General features: G+C 42.5%; 7 protein-coding genes, 1 long non-coding RNA gene and 3 other non-coding genes across 12 annotated transcripts; 3 read left to right on the top strand and 8 right to left on the bottom strand.

The window, feature by feature from the left end:
* Positions 1 to 269: 269 nt before the first annotated feature.
* On the bottom strand, positions 270 to 1,457 carry LOC117184209 (uncharacterized). Of its 2 annotated transcripts, XR_004469487.1 has the most exons (3): positions 1,109 to 1,457; positions 683 to 1,050; positions 270 to 607 (listed from the first exon to the last, which is right to left on the bottom strand). It is a non-coding gene; the product is annotated as an uncharacterized lncRNA (long non-coding RNA). The 2 variants fall into 2 exon arrangements; XR_004469486.1 differs by having other exon boundaries at positions 270 to 1,050.
* Positions 1,349 to 1,464, bottom strand: LOC6902634 (U5 spliceosomal RNA). The gene has a single exon (XR_053157.2). It is a non-coding gene; the product is annotated as a U5 spliceosomal RNA (small nuclear RNA).
* Positions 1,465 to 1,875: 411 nt separating this feature from the next.
* On the top strand, positions 1,876 to 2,071 carry LOC6902635 (U2 spliceosomal RNA). Its single transcript, XR_053158.2, has one exon. It is a non-coding gene; the product is annotated as a U2 spliceosomal RNA (small nuclear RNA).
* A 2,213-nt stretch (positions 2,072 to 4,284) lies between these two features.
* LOC6904051 (U2 spliceosomal RNA) lies at positions 4,285 to 4,480 on the top strand. Its single transcript, XR_004469614.1, has one exon. It is a non-coding gene; the product is annotated as a U2 spliceosomal RNA (small nuclear RNA).
* A 381-nt stretch (positions 4,481 to 4,861) lies between these two features.
* Jhbp13 (Juvenile hormone binding protein 13) lies at positions 4,862 to 6,148 on the bottom strand. The gene is made up of 4 exons (XM_001356095.4): positions 5,906 to 6,148; positions 5,467 to 5,847; positions 5,252 to 5,398; positions 4,862 to 5,096 (listed from the first exon to the last, which is right to left on the bottom strand). The coding sequence occupies exons 1-4, from the start codon at positions 5,985 to 5,987 to the stop codon at positions 4,945 to 4,947; spliced, it is 762 nt and encodes a 253-aa protein (XP_001356131.2). The 5' UTR covers positions 5,988 to 6,148; the 3' UTR covers positions 4,862 to 4,944.
* Positions 6,149 to 7,607: 1,459 nt separating this feature from the next.
* Positions 7,608 to 10,689, bottom strand: Jhbp14 (Juvenile hormone binding protein 14). Its single transcript, XM_001356093.4, has 4 exons — positions 10,442 to 10,689; positions 8,169 to 8,549; positions 7,952 to 8,098; positions 7,608 to 7,882 (listed from the first exon to the last, which is right to left on the bottom strand). Exons 1-4 carry the CDS (start codon positions 10,548 to 10,550, stop codon positions 7,728 to 7,730), a joined length of 792 nt encoding a protein of 263 aa, XP_001356129.2. The 5' UTR covers positions 10,551 to 10,689; the 3' UTR covers positions 7,608 to 7,727.
* A 3,322-nt stretch (positions 10,690 to 14,011) lies between these two features.
* On the top strand, positions 14,012 to 14,891 carry Mabi (Mabiki). Its single transcript, XM_001356096.4, has one exon. The coding sequence runs from the start codon at positions 14,072 to 14,074 to the stop codon at positions 14,780 to 14,782; it is 711 nt and encodes a 236-aa protein (XP_001356132.3). The 5' UTR covers positions 14,012 to 14,071; the 3' UTR covers positions 14,783 to 14,891.
* Positions 14,892 to 16,034: 1,143 nt separating this feature from the next.
* Prosalpha6T (Proteasome alpha6 subunit, Testis-specific) lies at positions 16,035 to 17,059 on the bottom strand. The gene has a single exon (XM_001356097.4). The coding sequence runs from the start codon at positions 16,944 to 16,946 to the stop codon at positions 16,113 to 16,115; it is 834 nt and encodes a 277-aa protein (XP_001356133.3). The 5' UTR covers positions 16,947 to 17,059; the 3' UTR covers positions 16,035 to 16,112.
* Positions 17,060 to 17,287: 228 nt separating this feature from the next.
* Positions 17,288 to 18,406, bottom strand: LOC6902637 (BTB/POZ domain-containing protein 9-like). Its single transcript, XM_002133121.2, has one exon. The coding sequence runs from the start codon at positions 18,404 to 18,406 to the stop codon at positions 17,288 to 17,290; it is 1,119 nt and encodes a 372-aa protein (XP_002133157.2).
* A 1,670-nt stretch (positions 18,407 to 20,076) lies between these two features.
* On the bottom strand, positions 20,077 to 20,831 carry LOC6902638 (uncharacterized). The gene has a single exon (XM_002133122.2). The coding sequence runs from the start codon at positions 20,748 to 20,750 to the stop codon at positions 20,196 to 20,198; it is 555 nt and encodes a 184-aa protein (XP_002133158.2). The 5' UTR covers positions 20,751 to 20,831; the 3' UTR covers positions 20,077 to 20,195.
* A 3,012-nt stretch (positions 20,832 to 23,843) lies between these two features.
* On the bottom strand, positions 23,844 to 24,660 carry LOC4816312 (protein Mabiki). The gene has a single exon (XM_001356098.3). It carries the CDS (start codon positions 24,546 to 24,548, stop codon positions 23,967 to 23,969), a length of 582 nt encoding a protein of 193 aa, XP_001356134.2. The 5' UTR covers positions 24,549 to 24,660; the 3' UTR covers positions 23,844 to 23,966.
* Positions 24,661 to 26,540: the final 1,880 nt, after the last annotated feature.

Genomic DNA, 26,540 nt, shown 5'->3' with positions numbered 1-26,540 from the left:
CACATACAGAAGTACATGTACGGGATAGTCCTGCTTTGATAACATTCCAACAAATTACTGATCGTTCAACCAAGTCGATTTGGCTTAATTAAGACAAATTTACTGTAGGGTCAAAATAAATCTAATAAATATATTTATCCCTTGAAATAGGAAAATCCACATATAGATTTCGAAATCGCATTAAAACATACATACGTTCCCGTTTCTTGAAATATAATTTAGTCCCTACTCAATACAATAATTTCATAATAACACAACAAAAATTGGTTCATTTAAATTTTTGAGTATGTATTGGTCTTAATTTGTCATTAAATTTAGTAAAGCTTACAATAATATTCGATTGCCTAAGTCTCTTACAAGAAAACTCAAAGCATTTCCGAGTTATATTCTGTCTGTGTCTTCAGCCGCATACCCACACGAACCACGTCAGCATCCATCTATCGATTGCACCCACAAATCTGTCAGAGGAACAATGAGGAAACTGTCAGGCCCGGTTGCCTCACAACTCTTTCCCATCCCTGTTTTTAGATCAAGCTGCAGGGCACGTCTGCAGTTTGAGAGGGACTGCGGGTGCGAGGCCATACAGGGCATTGTCTGGCAACCTTTTCTACGGGGTACGGGGTGGGTATTATTCATGAGAAATGTGGGTCAGTTATAAATCTTCGCAGGCATTTATACGTACTGCGTGTTGGGGAATAGGCCGCGTAAAATTATTCATGAACTTGAGAAATTTGGAAGTGGTGTTCAATTCGATGCTCAAGGTTGTCTAGGGACGTGATAACTTGCAAAGTTTTCTATGCAAAGCCCGAGTTTTGGATGGCTAAGATCAGAACGTATTATTTCTCCAGAATATTGGGAATTAACTTCCGTTTGGCAATACATCCGTCGAACCACTCTTCGTACAGTCGCATCAAATGCCTAATTAAAATGTTGAATGTGCATATTTAATATGTCCAGCAGACGTGGGGCAGACGACAATCGCGTGTTTCTTTGTCGGGCGTTGGCGTTCCTTCCCCAATTGCTTTTAGTATGCGAGGCACAGAGCAGTCTCTATAAGCAATAAGAATAAATAATTGTTGGCAATAGAGTGGGCTGATTTATGGCATACTTAGCGCTGTTCACGGCTCGAACCTTACCCAAGTACAATTACATCACTTTATGCTAAGGCAAGTGTACAATAAAATGTACTTTTTATCTCACTATTGCCCCCCAGAGTCCAGTCTGGTTAGCCTCTATTTGTTTGTTTATGCCCATAACATGAAATTGCTAACAAACAACTAACAAAGTTGGCTCAAATCAAAAAGCCCCATTCGATTTTGGCATTCATTCTTGATTGTCCCGGCAACCGAAGTCGCCAGGAACTACGAAAAAATTCAGTTTAGACTCATTAGAGTGCCCCTCTCCACGGAAATCTTTAGTAAAAGGCGAAAGATTTATTCGACAATTGAAGAGAAGCCAGAGTATTTTTGCCATAACAAACACACCCTACCTTAAATAAGAGTCGCCAGAACTAGTTGGGAATTAAAGGAAATACTATAGTGCTACAACACTAAAGGACACCCGGATCGAATCGCATTCTGTCCTATGAAAGAAAAATAAAACTGCACAAAGAAAACTCAAACTCGTATTGATTGCTATTATGCCAGACCATCCATTTTCTTATCCCACCTTAGTAATCCTGCTTCTTAGCTATAGCCCAAGACACACTCCTCCTGTATAAGTGTCATTCGTGGACTTTGTCTGAATGAAAAGTACCTCAAAGCAACCCCTAACACAAGATGCACATTCAGAGAGGGAGATGATTTGTGCGATATAATTCCCAACTGGTTCCGGCAGCACGCTTATGCTCTGTCAGTGGTTTTGCTATGTCCAGTTATCGCTTCTCGGCCTTATGGCTAAGATCAAAGTGTAGTATCTGTTCTTATCAGCTTAACATCTGATAGTTTCTCCATTGGAGAACAACAAATGTTAAACTGATTTTTGGAATCAGACGGAGTGCTAGGGGCTTGCTCCACCTCTGTCGCGGGTTGGCCCGGTTTTGCAGTACCGCCGGGATTTCGGCCCAACTTAATAATAAATTTCACAAATTAGTACAAGTATAAACTGTGGGTGTACGGCGACATCTCTTAGCGCATTTCTAATTGATTGTTCTGCCAGTTCTTGTTTTGCCTCTTTTGAAAGGATGAGTTAGTCAGTAGTCGGGTGGGAAGAAACAAGAACTTACTTCTGAGGGTACACTTCATGAAGGATTTGGATTAGGTAGATATCGTCGCACAGTGGCAACAGGAAGTGACAACTATTGGTATCTGCGCTTGAAAAATAATTCAATTAAGTATCTGAATCCGGAATATTTTAAAAGTTTGGAGTGGACCCTCAGCAAGTTTGGAAATTTTTCCGCTTAAAAATAAAATTAATTTTTTTGAAAGCAGCGTATTTAATTAAAATAAATTAAATTAAATAAATTATTAAATTAATTAAATTAAAATAAAAAAAAAAGTTCTCTAAAGTTTGTACCTACATATTTGTAATAAACATTTTCAAATGGTTAAATGTTAAACACAAAACTCGAATACCATTTATGTGTGTAGAAAATGCAAATTCTATTATATTTTGTCTTAAAAAATTGGAATTTTGATTTTGACTATTTATTTATTTATTCCTCATTCGATTTAAATTATTATTTGGATTCATACAAAATTGGTTAGCTATTTTTAAATTTTGAAAATAGTTCCATCTGTTCGAAAATTAAGATGTTTGGAACCAAAAAATCAAAAATCCGCAACTTTTCGTCGGCGCACCGCCTTACGATTCTGTAACAAGTATAGAGGACACCTCGATGAACGTTCCAACAGACTGCAGAGCGCTGATTAAAACAGTTAATAGTTTTTTGTAATATTCGTTCTCTATTAAAAGCAATTTAGTAAAATAGTAATAGAAACGACGGGGAACGTTGTGAGTTGCTGCGGACACCGCAACTCTACAGTTATACCCGATACTAAGTCAGTATGGCTCTGCTCCGGCAGAGGCCGCTAATATTAAACGACACGACAAAGAGTGCGTGCGAGAGAGACAGAAAATCAGTCTGGGCGTGACGTCACGCGCTGCGTAGCCACTGCAAATTGATTTGTTTCCTTTGGCTATGGTCGTTATATATGATTCTGCGTTTTTAGTTTTCTCGAATCTGCAATATTGTGCATGCAACAGATTTTCGTCCTTTGTGTAGGCGGAAGGGGGTGGGTCGAAATTTTGAGATACAAGTTTTATAGTAAGATCTAACAGGAGTGCGGATACCAAATTTGGTTACTCTAGCCTTAATAGTCTCTGATATTTGTGAATATCCCCAGATTTTCGTCCTTTGCGGGGGCGGAAGCGGGTGTGGCGAAATTTTGAAACAAACTCGTCTCGGTCCGATATATGAGGAGTCTGGATACCAAATTTGGTTGCTCTAGCTTTTATAGTCTCTGAGATCTAGCCGCTAATGTTTTACTCTAAGCAAAGCCGCCTATGCTACCTGTGTGTTAGAGAGAGACTGGGCGAGAAAAAATGAAATTGTTTTCTTGATGCTGGCTATAATAATAATACGATCCAATTCAGATTCTGCAGCCTAAAAGATATGGTCATTCTCTACGATTCTGCGTTTTCTCGTTATCGTTAGTTTTCTCGTTGGTTTTCTCATATCTTTAAAAATGTGGATGCCACAGATTTTCGTCCTTTATGGGGGCGGGACGAAGTTTTGAAATAGTTTTGTAGCAGTGACATATCACAGAAGTCTGGATCCAAAACATCGTTGCTCTAGCTCTTATAGTCTTTGAGCATTAGGCGCTGAAGGGGACGGACAGACAGACAGACGGACAGACGGACAGACAGACATGGCTCAATCGGCTCGGCTATTGATGCTGATCAAGAATATATATACTTTATGGGGTCGGAAACGATTCCTTCTGGACGTTACACACATCCACTTTTACCACAAATCTAATATACCCCAATACTCATTTTCAGTATCGGGTATAAAAAGGCAATGCAGTACTAGGGATAACCCAACTTCTTGACTAAAATCTAAAAATGTTGTGAATGAGGTTGTATTGAAAGAGGAGATCTCCCAGGGCGCTGTACACATACTCTTCATAATAATAGTAACCCAGCAGTTACCTACTTCAGTTCGGTAAACGGATTTGTTAAAAGGAAGAGGAATCAATTCGAAAACATTTTCTGTGTCCCTTTAATTCCCAAGTGGTTCTGGCTGAGCACCTGTGGCCAGGCGGTTGTTTTCCGTGTCCAGTTATCGCTTCTCGGCCTTATGGCTAAGATCAAAGTGTAGTATCTGTTCTTATCAGCTTAACATCTGATAGTTTCTCCATTGGAGAACAACAAATGTTAAACTGATTTTTGGAATCAGACGGAGTGCTAGGGGCTTGCTCCACCTCTGTCGCGGGTTGGCCCGGTATTGCAGTACCGCCGGGATTTCGGCCCAACTGATAAATACATTTCACACAGTAGAAAAATTAGGTTACGACTATCTTGAGTCTTGCTCAATTGCACTTTATTGCTCGCACTTGGCCCGTGATACTCGCCACATCCCATTGTCGACTTCAGGTCGGCCGACCTAGGCACCACAGCCTGCACTTAACCTATAAACGCGATTATCATTAGAGGTAGGTCACCCAGAGGGGCGCGATTTCGAAAAAATGTGAATGAATTTACGCACATACCCGGTTGGACGCTGAGCTGGGGCATGAAATGGCCCATTAAAACTAGTTTTTTTTTTATATTTCCATTATTCCAGCTGGCTGGGCTTGTAAAGGGCAAGCTCCAATGGCGCCTAGAATGAAATGGTCATTAAATTATACAATAATTATTATTTAACTGCACCTTGGCAATATAATCATTTATTTATGCACTATAAAGCCATCATCACAAATTGTAAAACTATAACTAATTGAACTACTCCTTGATAAACTGATCGATGGGAACCAGTTCTAGAGACTCGTTGAACATGCGCAGCAAGAGGGGCTGCCAATACTGACGCGTCTCAGGCAGCATGATTCCATAGATATCGCGCCAATATTGATTGGCGACATTGAGGGCTATTTGATCTGCAAGTAGAGATTCAGAAATTCCGTTAAGCCATCGGGATCAATCAGATCCCAAAAGTTCGTCAAAAGTTGCGGTAATGACCGGTAAAAGGTCATTCCAACTGATTTATTCGCTGTAATGATATCTATTTTCCTATCACTGCGTGTACACTCACCCAGTTCTGGATCTGGGAAAATTCCATTGGCTTTGATGGTCAAATCTCCAATCTTTGGCTTTGTTTCGATGCCGGTGAGGCGCAAAAACCGATGCCCGTCCTTCTCGTACAGCTCTCCTTCAGTTAACGTGGTCGTCTCCACATCCACTGGAAAAATCAAGTCAATTAGAAAGGCCCCAAGCCCAAGCCCAACTCGAAACCCAAACCACACTCACTCAGCGTTACGTTGAATTCGCCTTTGGGCTTCAGCTGGAGCTGATTCACCTGCATGTCGGCCTTGTAGCTGCCCACAATGTTCATCTTGGGCATGTAGGTGACCAGGCGCAGCTTGACTTTGTCGCCATTGACCTTGATGCTCACTTGTTTGGCGGTGTTGGCCGCGAATCCGTAGATCTTGGCATTCCGGACGGTGATACGGCCGTTGACAGTCCCACTGGAGTACTGAAAGCTCGTGCGGTTGAGGTGGAAGGGCTCATAGGGCGGGATTTTCAGCTCGGGATTGCCGTCCTTGAGACGAGGCGTCACCGTATTGAATATCTCCTTGATGCAGTCCCCAAGCTTGTCCTCGTCCGTTGAGCATTTCGGCAAATCGTTCGCTGTGGAAAGCCGATAACGAGTAATGCAAACTCTCGTGTCTTGGAAAATTGTACACACCCGAAAAGTATTTACTACTAGCAGCGGGAGCTGCATTGACTCCTACAGCCACCAGGCACAGCAATCCAATAACGTATTGCATTTCGATGATCTGTTAATATATTTTGTAGATTTTGTGTATTTTGTATATCCGTTCTATGCCTGATCGGCTGTTCAAACTTGCGGCTAGAACGTTTGCGAACAACTGAATCTCTCAGACACCAAGTCGAGCTATTTTATTCTCAAAATTAGCACAACGCTGCACATTCCTAGTCAGAGACTATCGCCTGGAGACTGGAGACTGTAGACTAGAGCGCCGCTTAGATCGTACTAAACTGAGTACATTTTACTTGTAAATCAGCAGAGCATTATCGGGCAGACAGTTAGACTTTGACTGATCGCAAAACCGGCTCCGTCCCCCTGATTTATAATGTCGTATTATTAAATGGTAAAATTATTGAAAATATAATAGCCTACGACAACGATGATTTGCGACAAATCATTTTAATAATTACCTATTCCTATTTATCACGGATGAATTATTTTGGCCATGCCCTAGGATAGTTTTCTGATGACACCGTCGAAGGGCCTGGTCGAAGATTAAACCTGAAGAGAGCTTCAGTGCTTCAGTGAGTCATTTCCGTATAAATGTTCAATTAGATATGCACCATTCCACTGTGAACTGTACTTTTTGCTCGCCCTAGAAACGGAGATACTTACATGTGTACATATATTCTATTGAGTTCTGACTTGTACGAGTATGAATTGTTACACTGTGCAACAGACTTCTGACTTACTGCCGCCATAGAGCTGGTTTTCTGAAATTTGGCTTCTGGCTTATTCTCGTGTAGTGCTTCAAGCTGTGTTCAAGTACTTATGTATAATACTTAATTATTGTATGCAGTGATCTTTCTGGTTAGTGTTTAGGTATAGCCGGGCTTACGTAAGATTAAATATAAATTAAATTTGTATGCCAATTCTAGAGTTAGTCACGTAATTTCAAACGATTTGTTCAGTGTACCTAATCCCTAATTATTGTCGAGCAGATCTCGTTTAAAATTAATGCAAGTAAGCTATACCCTTTAATCGTGTTAGGGTACCCACATTTCAATCTTGTCTGTCCGTTCGTCTCGGAAATGTATAAGTGGATATCTAAATTAAGTTTGTTTTATATAATTATTAATACAAATGAAATAAAAGGGATATTGTGTTCTACAGTCGATGTGTTGGGCCTATTCACCACAACATCTAGTCTTGTTATAGAAATATATAAGACGATTATCAAGCAAACGGACATAATTAAATTCAAAGAGATGTACGTCCATACTGAATTTGTTCAATCAAAACTAGAGGCATGTAATAAAAGATTCAACGATAATTAACTCCAGCCAAACTGATTCGATGAGGACAAGCGTCGATACAATCAACCAAGGCCAGTCAGCGGGAAGTATAACCAACTTTCTATTGGGTAGCACAAGTTCCTGGGAAAGCTAATCACTTTCTATAAACGATAGCAAGTGCACTAACAATCATGGTAGTGTTTAGTGGTAGGTTTTCTTTATTTTTTTGCTATATCTATTCATATATCTATTATTGCCTCAATGTATTGTGTGTCGATGAAAATAGTTCTATGAAAGTAGGAATACTTAGTAGGCTGACTTTAGGGTCATACCGATACATTGGTAGATCGATTAATATTGATTTGTTTCAAGTAAATCAAGTATTCGTGGGATTTGATACTCTTTATTGCGATACAAACTATATTAACACCTTGAGCTGAACATATAGAACCAAAGTGTTTAAATACTACTACAACAATGGGTAGCTAAGTCAAAGAATTCTCTCAATTCTTGGTCACCAGCATATCGAATGGTAGGGCAGCAAAGAAATCATTTGAGGACTTCAGAATCAGGGGCTGCCAGGTGGCCAGTGTCTCGGGCAGCATGGCCTGATAGAGCTGCCGCCAGTACTGGTTTATAAAGTCCAAGATGACATCGTCTGCACACACACAAGAGACACAAGAGTTTTAGAGAGTGGTTTTAGTAATTAGGGCGCGATGGAGCTTACTCAGAGCCGGATCGGGCACCAGGCCGTTGGCGTAGAAACGCAGGTCGCCCACTTTGGGCTCAGTCTCCAGTTTGGTCAAACGCAAGTAAGTGTGACCGTCCCGCTCGTACAGCTCCCCGGTGGGCCTCGCTCTCATGGTGACATCGGCTGCAGGTAAACGCAAAGATATAAATTATATAATGTTTAGCTGTGGGTAGGGTAGCTTTAATGGACTCACTGAGGGTGACGTTAAAGGTGCCCTTTGGGGTGAGCTTCAGGTCGTTGAGCTTGATGTCTGCTTTGTAGGCGCCCTCGACCAGCATTTGGGGGACGTGCGAGAGAATCTCCATCCGAACCTGTCCGTTCTTCAGACGGAAGTTGACCTTGTCCACAATGCCTTCGCTGAGGCCATGCACGACCACGTTCTTCATGGCAATGCGACCCTGCAGCAGACCCGAGTTGTAGCTGTAGGAACTTTTGCCCATCTCGAAAGGATCCAGCGGCGGAATGTTCAGCTCACTGATGCCGTACTTCATGCGAGGGGTAATCTGCTGGAGGCCCTGCTTGATGCACTCGTTGATATTGAGATCGCTCTCCCGACAGGTCGGTATATCGCCGGCTGTTGAATGCCAAACGAATCAGATTAGAACGAGATTAGGCGGACCCTGACATATTTAGCCACACATAAACGCTAGATATATCGTTTACGATCTATGCGCTTATGCTCAGAACGTGACATTTTCCAGTTGAGAATTTTCAGCTTCAGCTTGCGTAATCGTCGTTTTGCTGCTCACATAATTGTCAACGTCATGCGCAATTTATCTGCTGTTTGGCTTTTGTTTTTGCTTGTGTTCCGAACGAGAATTACTACGAGCACGTTCAATTAAAAGAGTTTCTACTGTACTGTCGAGCATTGGCTATACATCAGTTGTTCGCAACGCGCTTGTTTCGCCTCGACTCCGCTTGTAATTAAGACTTTTTGCATTGCGCTGCCGTGGACAAGGTCGTCCGTCGGAAGTGGCAATCCACACAAAAGACTTAAGCCACGAACTTGTCCGGCTCTGCCGAATAATCCAGCCAGTGGCAAAGTAAAGTCCAAACGAAACGATTCTATTTTTATATTTATGACAAAAAACCACTTGGTGAGCCACAATGGATAGCATGACAACTCAAAATTAATTAAATAGAATCTAAATCTGAATCAAACAAAAATAGACTTGAAATAAATTAACCAAAAACTCCAAAACAAACCATTTCGTTTATCCCATTAATGCAAAAATACTATGTGCATATTTTTCAGATATTTCCCCTCTTCTAGGCATCAATTATTTTTTATAAGCTTCTCAGCCCTAAATGCAAAGGCTTTCACTTCCAGAATACTAATCGTGATATTATATATTTTGTTTGCTTGTAGACCCACTGAATGGCACTTTACAAACCATTTACAGATTGCACAAAGCTGGATTAATTATGGTAATCAATAAAAGTAAATAGAATCTTACTCTTTGTATACTAGTATTATAAGAATCTGTGTGCTTAGCTCGATAGAATTTGTCAACTACTTATTGTGCAACGCCATTGTTTTAAGGAAAAACGGTTTGAACTTTGACTCCTAAGTAGGCTGATTGCTTTGTTATAAAATTCACACAAGCGTTGCGTGCCTCACACGATTATTGCTATTAGGAGATGGCGATCTTTCGCTTCAATTGAATTTCGTTATTTATCTGCTAATACATACGACAGCTTTTAAGATAATATATCAAGCGTCCCTACTTCCAATGGCGACAAGTGGATTAAGTCCAACTTAGGATAAACATTTAACCCCAGGAAATCCGATTACGATTTTTATTCAATTGCAGGGAGAGCTTCAGAGGCTTTAGCCAGCCAAATAAAATTGCAATAAACAAAGACTTAGGCAGAAAAATGAGATGGTTTTAGTTCACACTTTAAATCAATTTTTTAATTTGATCCTACATTGAAATCTTCATAAAAAACTTCATATAAATGTCTCAGCTTTCAAATATAAGATCCTTGTGAGCTTATTTATTCGTCTCTATTACCAACCCAAACTAATCCTTTGTTACTATTATCTAGCCATACTTAGACTCATCACAATATCGAGAGTTGTTTCCTAACCACTGCGTAAAGCATTTTCATTCTCAACATTTTACTGAATATTATTATCGAACACGTTTTCATGGTTTTGTTTGCTCAAAATGACAGAAACTGCAATCTGTGATTTTACTGAAACCATTGGCTATAACCAGCTAAAGTTGTTATTATTTTTTGCGGTTTTCTCAATGATACAAGCACTTGGAGCACAAAATATAAGATATCTGTGCACCGTATTGTGACTATTCTTTAAACTAAAGAGTAGACGGCTAAAAGTTTCAGACTATATTTCAGAGTATATAGAAATAAATGGCACAAAAGAGGTGTCTTTCGCAAATCGAATATTTAGTGGGCAGGGCACAGTTTTTGTCACACTTTTATATTATTTTTAGCACTCACATAATTCTCGGACGGGCTTGAACTCAACGGGCGGCAGCTCTGGTTCGAAATCCTCTGCCAGACTCACTCCGCACAGTGCGACCAACACGATATTCCACAATAGTTTCATAATCTTTGGTTGTTTTTATAGATAGCTCTTGATGATGAGTTCCTAGTGGCTCTGTGACTTTTTCTTTCTTTCTTCGGTTTGGTTTACTTTCTGGGGAGGAATAGGAACCTGGCCCATGCAAATGCGAATCGACGTCTGAGACTTTCGATCGGAGTGGGGCTTTTATTTATGGCCAGAAAGCAAATCAAATCAAATCCAATAAAAGCGAAATTGCAAAGACAAACGACAATGCAAACACAAACACTGAGGCTCGACAATAGCGAAATAATAGGGATTGGGGGAGTAGGCGACGGAGGGGGAAGTGGAGGCGGGATGCCTCTGTTCGCCGGCGAAACGAAAATAGTCACAGATTGGAACTAGGGATGGGACTGGATGGACTCACGAGGATAATTGACCAGCATGAAACATCAATATGTATTGTGTACAATTTTAATTGAATTTAAGATTTAATTCTAGAATATAGAGAACATCGCCCTTTTGCAGCTCTGCTGCTGCACGAAGCTTGCACGAAATGGAGTTTTGCAATGACTGGCCATCCATGCCCATCTCTACGAGTACGTGGAACTAATGACGATTCAGACGACAAGATCGTCGTCGTTGTCGTTGACAGAGAGTCAGCAACGAAATACAAACGACATTATTAAATCCCCACCCAGAGTCGTGAAGTTGAAGCCACCAATCACCCAACGACTTGACTCGATGCGATTCGACTCGCCTCGACTTGGCTCGACCCAAACCGACCCGATGCGACTACGACTACGACTACGACAACCCCATCAGATCCAAATACTACCAACTAACGGCAATCGACTACCGGCAGCTGTCGGATGCGCTTGAAGCCGCTTTTGATGTTTCCTCGTCTTGCATGGGGTCCGACGTCTCCAGATCCTAGTCTCGGTGTCGCTGTGGCACTGGAATGGATTCGCTTCTGGGTAACGCGATTAAAACAAACACTCAATTAGTTTGCCCAGCACTCGGATCCATTCCACCTCCACTGTTTAGGGATTAGTCACTCCTCGATTGTAGGGGCAACTATACAAAGGTCTTTCTGGGATCACCGACAGATTTGCAGCGGTACAGAATCTCTCATCTTGTTTGAGGAAACTATCCATTAATTTAGCAAGCACTGCAATTACTTTGTAAATTTTAGGGGTTGCATAGTTCTCATGAAAACGTACCCCTCTGGATAACTAATTTTCGAGTATCCATCTGATTCCAAGTATCTATTTTCCCATCACCAAATGGCGCTACACTAAACATTAATATTTTTAGGAATATTTGGAGGAAACTATCCATTAATTTAGCAAGCACTGCAATTACTTTGTAAATTTTATAGTTTACATAGTTCTCATGAAAACGTATTTATTTAATGCCATGTACACCCCATCATTAAATGGCGCTACACAACTGATAACATTTTTTTAAGATAGTTGTAGTACACTAACTTTGTTTAAATTAATGCTTTTGGTGCAAAAAGATAAAAACTACTCTTAGGTTATTTTTAAAAGCTATATGTATATGGTTTTTCAACGATCATTCTTATGGCAGTGCTACAATTTGTATGATCTTTGGTAATCTTTTTTAAGCTTCGATGGTAGCTTCCGATAGCACCCAATTCGAAAATTCATACGAGTGCACAGTATATTCATATATTTTGAGAGCATTTGCATGCATAGCTGTGTACATATGTAATTGCGGGTAGTTGCTCAAGATAAGAGGTTTCATAGATAAGGTTCTCGTACATAATTCAAATTTTCAATTGCACATCAACTGCACTTGAATTTTCCCGTGAACATTGTATTTCCAAAGTGCGTCGAAGCTTCGGCACGTGCTTGAAGTGATAATTGACGTATGACACACACAAGCTCGTCATATCGTAATCCAGAATCCAGAATTCAGAAGTAGAAGCTTCTAAGTTTTTTAAAAAGTGTATAATTAAGTTAATACCATGAGTTTGGCAGCTGAATTGGGTTCAAAACAAGGTACACCGATTTGTAAAAGGGAGGAAATTGGTGTTCAAGCTAACTATTCACTTATAGTACAAAGGGCATTGGAGTAATTAACTTAATGGAACATGTTATATAGGGATTGGGGAAGATTGAATTTAGATTAAACTGGTTTAGATATAAATATATTTATTTGTATAAATATTTAAAGGTTTCATTGAGTTCTCGGGGTGGCGGTTATTTATTAACCAGGTAAAGTCCCTCAACATTTCTAAATGCATACATATGTATATGGAAAGATCTACCTGGAAATATTGAAATTATAATACGAAATTGTATTAATTGATTTGATTTTAATTTAAAGTTATAATTTACCATAAAATAATATATTGCTCAAATATACTCTATTATTTTATACAATTATCTACCTAGATTTATGTATTTCAAGAACTCTAATCAGTGCACACCATGCTCATCGTAGTTTCAATTGCATATCTTATCTCAGTCTGCGCTCATTCTCAGAAAGTTCCTAGAGCGCGCCATTTCCCACGTCGATCTATTCGCTGACCTACCACACGAGAGACACCCAACCCCCAGTCCCAATCTCAAACCTTATCAACTCTCGTCTGCCTTTTGCAACCCAAGTAAAAGTCATTCCAAGGCAAACCTCCGAGACCTCATCTTATCGGCATCTATTGCAAGAGACTCCAGACTGACAGGGGCATTACGGTTTCCCAGAACTGGAACCTTTAAAATAACTGAGGCACAACACACAGCAACTCTACACATACACACATTCATACATAAGAGTAGTACATACATATCTTATCAATGGCGACGAAGACAAAAGAGGATAGACAAATGAGGCCGCAAAATGCATTTGGGCAAAAACCAAATCGAAAAATTGAAAAATTGAACAAGAATACTCGTAACACAATCGGCTTTGACAGAAGCTGCGACAATGGATAATGGCCAAGCCCGGAATAACCAGCAAAAGAGGAACAAACACGAATTGAATGAGCATCGGACATCGCATTGTCTAGTACATCGGACAAACAATAGGCGCGCATTTTGCCACCTACGGCGGAGGCAGGCGACAGGCGACAGGCTACAGTGGACGATGGACGATGGATTCCATTTGTCCAGCAAATTTGTCCAGCCGTCCAAACATCTGACAGAATGCTGACAAGAACAAACATGCACAGAGACCCAGCCCCAGCGCAGCGGGTGTCGTCTCGCTCTGCCCTGGTACTGGTACTGGTAGGTAAAATAGGTTGTGCGAAAGGGATGGGACGCGTGCATATATGCAGCGGGATCGTACGCGTGCGTATGCATGCGCAGGCGCAGAGGCCGGGCGCAGGCAAATCAACTGATTTTACGATCTTGTTTGTGTTTTGCAAAAAAAACATTTCTACTCGATTTTGTGTAAACAGAGCCATAAACTGCTTGGCTTGGCGGATTACAGGGGGCGGCACTAGTGATAAGCGCATCCACGCGGGTGCATATAAGACAAGTAGAGCGGCAACGGGTCATCAGTCAATCAAGTGACATAGAGATCAGAACATCATCGGCAGAATGCAGTCCACGGAGAGCAACAATCAAATCTACCGCCACAAGAAGTTCGATTTTGGGCGATCGACAGACAAAGCCGATCTTCTCCTTAAGGAAGAGCTCATCTCCCGCACTGGAACGCCCTACAGCAGTCGCAGTCGCAGCACTTACGATGAGTGGGAGGAGGACAGCACCAGCCTCTGTTCCAGTGAGTATGGAAGCACCTTTCTCCCGCTGGCCAAGCGCCGACGTCTGGACACATCAACCACCGCAGCGGCATCGACTTCCTCATCCGCTTCATCCTCGCACTCTCTGACCTCGATCAGCGCTGCCGCTCTGCAAAACATATGCAAGTATCACGGAAACATGGTGCGGAAGTTTCCCAAAAAGGAGCGCACGCCCAAGGATCAGGAGCGGCGTAACAAGAACACCATCGCCTGCCGCATGAGCCGACGCGTAAAGAAGCTCGAGCACCTGGCCATCGAGGAGCAGTACAACGAGTTCTCCAGCCAGCACCTGAAGATAGCCGAGCAGAGCATGCGAGCCTCTGTCTATCTGAATCACCTCCAGCAGCTGGTCAGGCAGGAGGCGAAGGAACCGAAAAGCCCAGCCGCGCCTAAGCCTCTGAATATTCCCATGCCCGCGAAGAACTTCAGCATCGAATATCTGATCGGAGCCATGCAGCGGGAGCAGTGCAGCTACCCTGAGAGCACTTCCTCCCTAATCACTGTGTGATTATATTATTTGATTTTAGCATTACTTTAAGGTTGTTTTAAGTGTTATTTTGTAAGTTTCTTCAAGAAATGAATACGTGTGAAACTAATGGTTTAGTTTTATAGTTTTATATATAATTTAATATGAGTAGAACCCATATAATAATATTATCCCTTTGATTCAACGCGAAAAACATGTATTTTTTTTACTTGTAGAAACATTTCTTTAAGAAATACATATTTAAGCCATGAAACTTTATTTTTTTTAGGAGTTGTTGGTATTGTTTTAAATCTCATTCGAATGAAATACTTATATGTCATCAGGTAGAACCGTAATCTATTCATATCGATCCGTGGCATAAATCTTTCTCTCGTCAAGGAGAGCGAAAAATAAAGGATGCGAGGCAAAGAAGTGATTCGTTTCTCTCACGCTATCATGCCTGAGTACTTCTATATTCCGAACTGGAATCGGGCGGCCATGGTACTTCAAGTCTTAAATCTTAAGCCATCGTCGTTCAGCTTCAACTTAGTAAAATGTCAAATCTTTCTCACCCAAAGACCTGTTTGGACCACTTACCAAACTGAAGTCGGCTTCTTCCTGTTGGAAGGCTTTCTGAATGCCCAAGTAGTCCATGACGGATAAGCGAACATCGTTTCCGTTTCCATCTCGGCCTTGAGCAAAAGGCGCGGGTCCACAACATCCAGCTCCTGTTGCAGTCCCTCGAACAGCTTTCAGAGTATTACCATAAGCTTCCTCGAACTATTTTTAAGTGAAAGAAGCAGCATTGTCTATCGCAAACTGTTCCGGCGGGCCACCTGGCTTAGGTCGGTTCTCCCCGTTGAAGCCTATCTGTTTAAACTCGTACTCAGCTGGTCTTTGGACAAGAATCTCCACCGACTCCACCTGCTCGGGCTCTTGTTGGTTCATTGCTTCATGCACTTCGTCCATCTGATATCCCCACACCATTAGGTGCCGATCCAAAAGCTGCAGAACCAAAGGATACCGATCAGAATAATAACAAAAGTGTAACCAGCAATTATGAAAAGAGCCTTTGCCGTCAACATCCATCACTCACCTCTCATTCTGGCGGGGAGAAGGTACTATTATTATGATTTTCCTCCTACATATTCCTCTTGTCTAACATACACTGATCTCAAGTGGAGGAATTATTGGAACTATAGAATTGTGTAACACAAGTGGGGTGATGGCGTGTTTCATGTTTATACCAACAGCTTAAATACATACGACACATACTCGTATGTATGTTTTTTATGCCTTACAATTGTGTAACGCTCATATAATTTTAATAACTAATCAACGAAACAGGTACTAATTTTGAATGTTCTCGAATTTACATGTCCTCTGTGGATGCAATGGTGTCAGCATCCTCGCCATCGGTCGGTGCACTCGGGCCCTGGCCCAAGAGATCGTCATCGCTTGGGGGTACCTCGTCGGCTACCTCTTCTGGGTTGTCTATGGCCTTAGCCATTTCGAGGTACTTATGATTCTCTTCGTCGCCCAAGGCCTTGAATGGTAGATTGGCGCCCACGATGGCGACATTTATTGCGAGGGATGGATTCTCCTCGTAGCCCAGCGAGCCGCGAATGGCCTTAATACCGTGGCAAATTAAGTCGTCCATCGAGCAGTTCTCGAAGCTGTCCATGTGACGCTCCAGGTAGGTGCGAGCGCTCTGCGAACGCGAACCGATCGCCATGGCCTTGCAGTTGAGGACCACCGCTGAGGGCATCACTTGGTAAAGGTGCGATCCAGCGTCGTCGTAGCCCGCGACCAAAATTCCCACACCATAGGGCCGGCGATCGTAGCGCTGGGTGGTCGCTTGCATCTTGTTGCCAAGATTGGTTACCAGCCGGTTCACTGGTATGATTCCGGAGTACGAATGCCGATACGACAAGCACTCGGTCCTCATATACTGACAGATTAATCGGGCATCAGCAGTCAGACCAGAAATTGATATGCCCATGTGCATATCCACTGGCATAATCTTTGGCTGCATCGTTTCCGTCTCCGATGCGCGGCACAGAGCAATGAGCACCGCGTAGTCCTTGCTCTTAAGTCCGACGGTGGCCGCTCCCTGCTTGACCGCCTCCATGGCATACTCCACCTGGAAGAGGCGTCCCTGTGGACTCCACACCGTCGTATCGTTGTCGTACTGATTGCGAAACATCTTCTAAGAAGAGTTCTTTGCTTCCAAATTATTTATACAAAAATATACTCGTGTGCTAGCTAGAAATGGAGTTGTTGTAATACGTTTAGAAATGTCGAGTCCGTTAGACATTGATGAAAACCGGACTACTACATTATACATATCGATCTGAAAGGGCATTCAAAAGTTAAGTTACTAAAGCATATCTTATCAAGCATAAAAGAATATCCGTAGCCGAAGGTCACCAGTGCTACTATAGATCTAGGTTATGTGTACATATACTATAAGATATATTTATTTGAGTAAAACGGAAAAGCAAATTTAAAGGAAACGGGGTCAGACCTCAGCAGACTGACCCACGCTTACGGGTCGCCGCTGTTTCCGGCTGTCAGCATCTTAACACATTTCCAAATTGGACGTCCACTCCCTGAGCCAATGAACCGAATGTAGTAAACGGGACGCGCCGTGAAGTTTATAACCTGTTCTGTTAAGACGGTGAAGCGTAAATTGAACACAATAGTAGCTGTTATGTTGGTTCCCACCCGCTCCCAGTGGGTCTTATCGCAGGAGACATCCACGTGGCAGCAGATTGGAGGTTTAAGCATACACTTAATTTGGTTAACTCGAAACATCTTGCCGAAGTCCCAAACATTGCTGCGAAGAATACGTTCCGGTCTAACACTTGACCCCGGCTCCACAAATACGTAACGGTAGGGAACATTCTCTGCAAGATTGGTGTCGAATGCTTTCGCCGGCTCGACGAGGCCGGAGAGACCTACCGCATTCGTCAATTGTTTGGCACTCAAGAGTGGGAGACGTACGCACGGGACCAACGACTTGATGTCCACATCCGGATTTTGGCGACTCCATTTCCATACAAACTGGAATAATTCATCTTCAAGGACATAAAAGGTGTCTCGTGGCAACACTTCCTCAAGCAATTCCTTCGAGAGCATTTGGAAGGAGTCGTGCTTTACGAGCTTGGACGCTTCGCGGTCCATGAACTTGAAGCAATTCTCGGCCAGATCAGAAAATCCATATAGGCGCGCTGTCTCCAGGATCCTGCACACATTGTCGACGGCCACATTCTGTTTCAGATGATCGGCTAGGACCGACTCGACTTCCAGCAAACAATAAAGATTGGCCACACCAAGCACCTTGAAGATGGAATCCAGGTCCAGTGTGGAAACTGGCAGAGTGCCCGAGTAAAGGTAGCCCAGGATTACCTTGAATGCCTCCAACGGCACCTCTAGCAGCCGAATTTCGGTTTCCGCTGACTCGCACATGCTTCCGTAGAGCAGGCCACGAAAGTAGTCACTGCGCGCGGCCAGAATCAAGCGGTGGGCGGGTATGCGCTGATCCTCCACAAGGAACCACACGTCCGAGTACAGCTCGTTCATGCAGAGGCGGCCCATGTCCCACAAGAAGCGGTCGCCCAATACGTTGACCTCGGTGAGTTGTTTCTTAGCGTTGCTGTTCATTTTGGTCGCTGGCCCTCTATTTTGTATTTTCCGGAAATCTTAATGAGAGAGATCTGAATGTGTGTTCCCGAACACAGCTTGCTCACTGATAAAAAATACAAATGGATTTCTCCCAATGATCATAGTTTTTGGCAACTAAGTGTTCACCACATTTATTTTGGAAACATAATCATTAAAGATATTTAACTCCATTACAATTAAATCCTTTAAGAATGTCGTGGTTTTTTATTAACATGGAAAGTTAACAATTACATTTAATATATGTACATATGTATGTATGTATACCTTTGTGTATACAGAAATTAGAAGACGCTTTCACTCAATCCAACAGTTACCCAGTCAACCCGCATTCAACTCTACTTGAAACTCTACTTGCATAATGCTTAACCAAGTAGAAAATCAACAGTCTATAAGGAAGTCACCCTGATCAGAGGCAGAAAATATATTTAGAGACATGGACGACGAAGGTGCAGCCAACTGTGTCACAGTCTGTACAAGAAAACTTTGCTTAACTTGAGTATTCATGCTCCAGGGGGAAGTCCCCGCTGTCCCAGTGTTTGGCCCGCCGTAATTAACTCTTTTGGCGATTGCGCAATCATAGCGAGCGCAGCGCAGTTAATTGCTCTTAATTTTCATTGTGGGCCATTTGATAATACTCGAGAGCGCGACTTCCTATGCTTCAGGTGACGGCGGAAAATCCAAGTGCAGAAAATTTCCGTCGCGGCCATGGCAACCCAATAAACCACTTTGCACTTGCACCATGCCAACAAACCTCAGGTTTCAGTTAATTGCCAACATTTTGCTGGGGCTTGGTTTTCTCTTCAATTTCAGTATTCTGCTCGCTCTTTTGGCTCTCCGGCTATGGCTTTGGCTATGGCCTGGCTAACATTGAAAATTGCATCTGCTCCTCGAGTATTGCGGTTGCAAAACTTTGTCTCGCATCTCAGTTGAACTTGAAGCTTTGCTCGCACCCGGAGACCCCACAAACTGTTAGCATATCACGAGCCCCTCGTATCCCAGCATGCCCTCTGTCAATATTTTTGGCCCATTGCATCAGGCGGCTCAAACCGAATGCCGAAAGCTCGTTTCAGCCAAAACGTTGTTGTTCTTTGTGGTTTCTCGAACCTTGGAAAGCCCCCATGAGCATATTGTGAAACTGAGCTCGACTTAGCTCGCTGAACTTTGTCGGGTAATTACTTCAAATTAATTGTTCTCAAGAAATATCTTCCCAAGTGTGACTAAATACAGTTATAATATACATTCGAAAACTAATTTTTAGCTAAATGTTCTCTTTAGCGAGGAACTTTACCTAATCGGACTTTACTTAGCCGTATTGCAATGACAAACAACAGCTTGATTACGAGAAAGATCTATCGAAACAAATCTATCTTAAGCTGGAAAAACATTCTGTTACGAATATAATATTATACCTCAAATAGATGTGGGACCAACACTTTCTTCAGCTGGTGGTCTACATTCTTTTTAAGTATAAAGTTTCTTTAACAGTCTATTGACTTTATAAGCAATAATTTAAAGTAAAACTGTGACCACTTTCTAGGTCCTACTCTCGCATACATTTGACAGAAGTTTAATCAGTGCTACGACTATTTCGCTGACCTTTTCCACGCCCCTTAAACTTCACAGCACTGCTGTCCATAACACCGAAAAAGTATAATTGCTTACAGATTTTTTTATTCAATAAAAAAACAAGGGCTATCACATCAAGGGTCTAAATCACATTACGGTCCATAGTCAATATAGATCTCTCCTCTTGGCCTCTCCGCCCATATCAGTGCTGTGCTCCAAAGACGAGCATTTGCTGGGAGAGGGCCATCTGCTGGAGGAACTGCTGTTGCTGCCGTGGCAGCAGGTTGTTCGGGGCGGCCACTCCTCGCTGGAAAACGGCTTGCCGTAACAGCTGACGGTAGAAGAGATTCACGCGAACCTGCTGCTCCAGCTTGGCCATATTTTCGAGGTACTGCGCCTGTGCCTGCTCGGCCCGGCGACTGAGGAGACTGGCCAGGAGACTGCGATCTCGACGCTGGTGCTCCTGGGGGCTGCGCTGGCGGGGCGTCTCAGTGAGTGTCGGCCTGCAGGTGGGGCCCAAGGCGGGAGCAGCTGACTCTGGTGGACCGGCTGTTGGTGGGGATGCCTCAGTGTTCTGATCGTGGTTCTTGTCCAGCCAGGGGCGGAAGAGTGCCTTGGTTTGGCGGCGCTTGGCGGCTGGCTTTCCCTGGTACATCAGACTATCCATGCTCGAGTCCAGGCCTTGGTCTATCTCCAGCTTGCGCTTGGCGGAAAACTTCTTGTGGGTGTAGCTGGAGGTCGTCGTAGAATTATCCATGTCGGTTGATGATGCTGCTGCTCGCTTGCTGTTTGCTGAGTGAATGGTTGACTCCCTGCCCTTATGTCCTGCTTTTATACACGGAACAGGTAAAAAGGGATGCGATACCATTTGATTTTGGGTCTGTCAACAAAGGGATTAGCGCATCTCTATTAGGTAATCGTTGTGTGTGGATCAGGGTATCTTTTTTATGACCTGTTCTCGCTAATTGTCGCCTCGGCCTTGCCTAATTATTCCTTTTTAGGATTACCATCCACCGACCGACCAAATGTTGTCACCGGAACAGGAAAGTTTTCGACAAGCGTTATGCACACATACACAGCGGTATTTTTATTGGGCTACTTGACGCCATTTGCCGTGTGTGGTCCTCCGGCCTGTCCTTTCTGCTTCAGGTCTGTCGTCTCCACCGCACTTTGTCTTAATTCTGTGAAAATCCCTGTGGGCCTATACTCACATTTTCTTGGGGTTGACAATTCCAAAAGTATCGACCGCATTTAGGAAATGCCATAAGGTAAGTCACCCTCATGTTTTCTTGAGATCCAGGATATGATTTATGATCAAACGGATCTATCTATAGGTTTCCACTAACATCAGTACAGGTAAAGCGCTTCCATTCCATCCCATTTCAGATCGATAAGTAAGTTGATTTGGTTTAGCTATGAAAAAATACATACATACGATACAGTTTTTTGTAGATACTTAAAATGTGTAAAGGGGTATATTCGATTTGTAGTGAAAATGGATGGGTGTAATGTCCAGAAGGAAGCCTTTCCGGCCCCATAAAGTATATATATTCTTGATCAGCATCAATAGCCAAGTCGATAGAGCCAGGTCTGTCTGTCCGTTTTTCCGTCTGTCCTTTCCTATGAGCGCCTAGTGCTCAGAGACTATAGGAGCTAGAGCAACCAAATTTGGTATCCACACTCCTGTGATATCGAACCTGCAATAGTGTACTTCAAGATTTCGCCCACCCACTTCCGACCCAACAAAGGACGAACATCTGTGACATCCACAAAATAAAAACGCACAATCATAGAGAATGACCATATCTACCAGATGGCCGAATCTGGAACAAATCAATATTCAGTGGCTACCCAGTGCCCGACGACAAGTTCTGACTGATTATCTGTCTCCCTCGCACGCACTCTTTGTCGTTTAATTAACGCGCTGTCTGGCGGAGGAGAGCCATACTGACTATGTATCGGGTATAAATTTAGAGTAGCGGCCGTAGCAGCAACTCACCACTCTCCCCCTCGTTTACTTCAGATATTGAGCTTTCAGTCGATGTTTTCGTTAAACACATTATGTATATGAGATCTGATCCTGGTGGTTCCGGCTCTTAGATACTGTACATGTACTTAAAGTTTCATATTCCAAACTGTTTATGCTGATCACGGATAAATGCATCCTTCACTGATAAATATCATACCCATGTAAGCAATTAAATATGGCGTCTTCCTCATCATTCTTTAATTGCATACCTTCCAAAATATTTCTATGAATATTCATTCTAAAAAGTATTTCATTGCAGCAATATATTAGCCCCTCTGAGATTCAGTGATGTAACCATATATGTACGTTTTACATACATACGAGTATACGGACACCAATATGCGAAACAAACAACTTACATCACACTCATATTTTATGACCAGATTTTATCGCCGACTAAATACTAACTAACTAACTAACTAACTACCGTTGAAAGTTCACAGCCCTATAGCTGAGTATCTTTTAACTTTCTTCGATCTTTATTTTCCTGACATATTTACATATGAATATTTTTAACTCATAGAGTACAGCACACAATCCGCAATTTTGAAATTGTTGGGGTACCATTTAGTGTAGCGATACTTGACATCTGGATAATTGTTACAACCCTTATAATTATTACGACATCGGATTATAATTACAGCTAGTATGCCCCGTAGAAGTGGGCGGGCTGTGTTTCCAGGCACATACCACAGAACGAGATTTTTCATACACCCACGAAGAAAGATTACTAGCTGTGTTTCCAGGCACATACCACAGAACGAGATTTTTCATACACCCACGAAGAAAGATTACTAGCGCCCAATTTTAAATCTATTATTAATAAATAATATTTCGTACAGAACATTTCTTTTATATCCTGACATTCGGAATACTAATTTGTTATTATACAAACACAAACAGTGAAGAAAATGCGCACATTGAAGATCCCATGGGATAGGTTCACCCCGATTTGCGAAACTTACGTGTAAACACAATAAAAGTTCACATATGTATGTATATGGTAAATACTATTTATTTATTATTGTATTAAGTATTAATCAAATATTGTTCTTACCTACGATGACCCCATATTCTGTTCGACCTAGGGTGCATTTTTTCATTTTTATAGTGTCATCGACGGTGATTTCATTCGGGTTTTGTCAACGACAAACCGGATCTCCGCTCATGATTCTATGCTCTGGAAATGATCATCGCTCGAGCAATTACAAGTATTTCAGAAAATGGTAATTTGATTGCAATGCGGATTTTCTCATAAGTTAAATCTTTTCTATTGTCTCTAATTAATGTATATTCTTCTGTAATTTGGCATTAATGTCACTAGAATTATGTCACTCTTAGTAATGATCACCAGTATACCAGTATAATATGATAATAACCAGTATAATATACATACATTTCAATAAAAAAAATAAAAGTCAGTAAAGACTTAACTTATGAGTGGTAGTTTTTGAATTTTCAATTTCAAATTTAGTTTCCTAGGCAATATTTTGAATAAATAACCTAATAAAGATAGCTAATTTTAATTATAGAGTCTGTTGAATTTCGTTCTCATTTGTCGAGTTCCCCCCGCGTTTCGTTCATTTTTGTATCTATTTAGCATAGATATATAGAATGATAAATTGAAAACAGATAGCTTGTGTTTACACTGAAGACAATTACTTATCTATCAATCGAAAGTGATGGTGTCTCCAGCCAAATATGTAAATACTCGTCAGATACATAAATATATTCTCCATCCAATAAACTATACAGGAACCTTTTTTAGGATCCTCTTCAGGAAATATTATCAATTCTCAAAATAAAATAAAAACGTTGAAATAATTTCAGTAACAATTTTGTTCATATATTGTTTGTCAACAAATCAAATTAATAAAACTTTAAAAGTAATCACAAGGGGACTAGAAGTAAGTTACAAATACAGGACTACGGCAACGACTAAAATTAGTTATGGACTCCCCAAGAATGCTGAGTCGTTGTCTGGGCTTTAGGCATCTGCTGATGGCTGGAAGCCTGCAGAGGTTCTCTGGTGGCGGCCATTGTCTGCTGCAGGAACCGCACGTAGTAGAGGCTTAGCCGGACCTGTTGCTGCAGATTGGCCTCGTGCTGTCGCCGGTACTCGAAGTACTGCTGCTCCATGAGAGCCTGTTCCTGCTGCTTGGAGCGTCTGTGGCGAAGACTGGCCAAGGTGTTGCGGTCCCGACGCAGCTGCTCCTGGGGACTGCGCTGCCGGGGAGTGTGAGAGCGCACCATGTTGGCGTGGTACGTCGAGGTGGCATCCACCAAGGGTGGGCTAGCCGGGCTACCGGGATGGGACTGTCGTGTCCGTGTCGGCTGGGGTTCCTGTTCCTGGGCCAACGACTCGTCCAGCCAGGGCCGGAAGAAGCGGCGCTTGGGCTGCGGCTGCTCAGGGGTTCGATGGCCGCACTGCTCCATAATGAAGACGACATCGTCGTCGGACTCCTCTTCCTGGCACCGCTTCCGCTTCAGGGCTCCTGTGAATTTCTTGTGGTTGTAGTTTTCCATGGTAGGCTGTGGGTGGTTGAATTGCTCGTGTGCTCTACTGGGAGGTGTGTATGCTTTAGTGTCGGTGAGACGACTGTGCTGCCCCTCCTCCCGGCGGCCACTTTTATGCAATAATAGGTAATCAGAAGGCCTCCTTCTCCCACTACTTCCAGCTACCAGCAAATCCACGAGATTTTCCCACCCCTCCCTGTCCCCGTCCCCGTACCCGTCCCCGTCCAACCGTCCGTGCAGGTATTTCCCAATCAAAGTTCATTCATTCTCAAAGATGGCCCGAACTAATCACCACGATCGGCTCAGGTAGACCAGGTAATGGTCTTGGCCAGGGAGTCCCTAGTTTGGACCTAATCCGCCGGCTGGTATTCAATTCCACTCCACTCGGCTTGGGGTGTCATAAACCAGTTGTTGTCCTTTTACTCAGATCTCTCTTTTTCCCTCCCGCTCTACCCTCTGGGCTGTTTACATCGCCAGACATTTTCGGCGGAATTACCTGTTGTGACCATGGGCAGGGATGGGATAAGATCGGATCAGATCTGTGTAATCCTGGCGCTCAATATGGCCATGCTGTCTACTGACCCGCTTTTGTTTCGGCTTCCTTTGTGGCACCTGAATAGCAGACACCGAAACAGTCACAGTCACAGTCCCGTTCCCGAAACCGATCTGGCAAACACGCATTTATGACTTCAGCTTGGCCAGCTGAAAAATCGTCTTTCACCGCTCAGATCCAAGAAGTTCGACTATTACTGAATATTCCCTCTGTTCTGGAATTATGTCGGATTCCAGTTTCATTCAATTCAATGCCCTTTGTCAATTGATTTATGCAGTCAGAGATGGTTGTCTGCATCTCTTTTCCACACTCCCTAAGCGGATTTACTTCAGGTGGGCTTGAGACCAGCCCTCGACAAGATGTCGAGTGAATGTGCAGGATAGGGATTGTTATTTGTTCACTTTCAAGTATTACAGTGAAAGATTGTTATATTGTTTGATTGTGTGCTCCATTATCATATCGATCAATTGCCATCTCTTCTGTAACGGAAAGAATCGATTTTGGTAGTCTCCGATGCTTCCTCCTTTCTGTCTTACATATGTACCTATGTATGCTTTACAGGGGGAATGACCTCGGTAGAAGGATACAATTGTCAAACACCTACCAGGAAGTGCTTTATCTGAGGATACAAATATATGTGGCGCATTGTACAACATTGATTCCGAGAGTTGAATGTGTACTTTGTACATTTCTTCCCAGGAGGATATTCAGGGAATCCGATCTGCTTAAGAATAGGAAAGGTAAATAAAGAAAGTTTGCTCCATCTTTGATTCTTAGAAATCACACCTGAGACCTGATTGTACCCTGTTTCATATAATTACAAACACCAGTTGTACATTTAATAAAAAATAAATATTATAAATTATGCTTGTATAAATCTAATGTTCTCCAACTCTTTTCTGTTTCTTCCCATTTCTCCGATTGAATCATCCTTATCGCTGTCTAATATCTGGTTTCAAACTTCATATTAAACTAACATACCAAATAATATACATATATTGTGTTTGTGCGCTCTCAAACGATCTCGAAAGTGCTTCAGGCTGCCAGACAGACACGCAACATTTCGGGAAAACCCAATAAATTTCCATTCAATGAGCAGCAGAGTCTCTTTAGAGCCAGGGCCAGAAACAGACACAGAATCTGAACCCAAGCCCAAGCCAGAACTTAATGAGGCAGATTAGCGGTAAGCGAGATAAGATTTCTATTCCTATGCGCATGGAGACATTGGGAATCATCAAAGAGTGGCAAGCGCAGGCGCTGTTGTTTCTAGGTAGGGGATTGTTCTAGTGAAATATTCGAAAGAAAATACTTGGAAAAACAGAACAGGACCGGCAGGCAGAAGACATTCCGGCCAAGAAGAAGGTGCGAGCCGAGTGCGGCAAATGAAAAATTAATTACAAAGGACTTTAGTGTTACCTGCTCATCCACGACTACGGACATTGTTCGCA

The sequence above is a fragment of the Drosophila pseudoobscura genome, chromosome 4 (genome assembly GCF_009870125.1).
Source record: "Drosophila pseudoobscura strain MV-25-SWS-2005 chromosome 4, UCI_Dpse_MV25, whole genome shotgun sequence".
Classification (NCBI taxonomy): domain Eukaryota; kingdom Metazoa; phylum Arthropoda; class Insecta; order Diptera; family Drosophilidae; genus Drosophila; species Drosophila pseudoobscura.
This window is presented reverse-complemented; position numbering and strand designations above follow the sequence as displayed.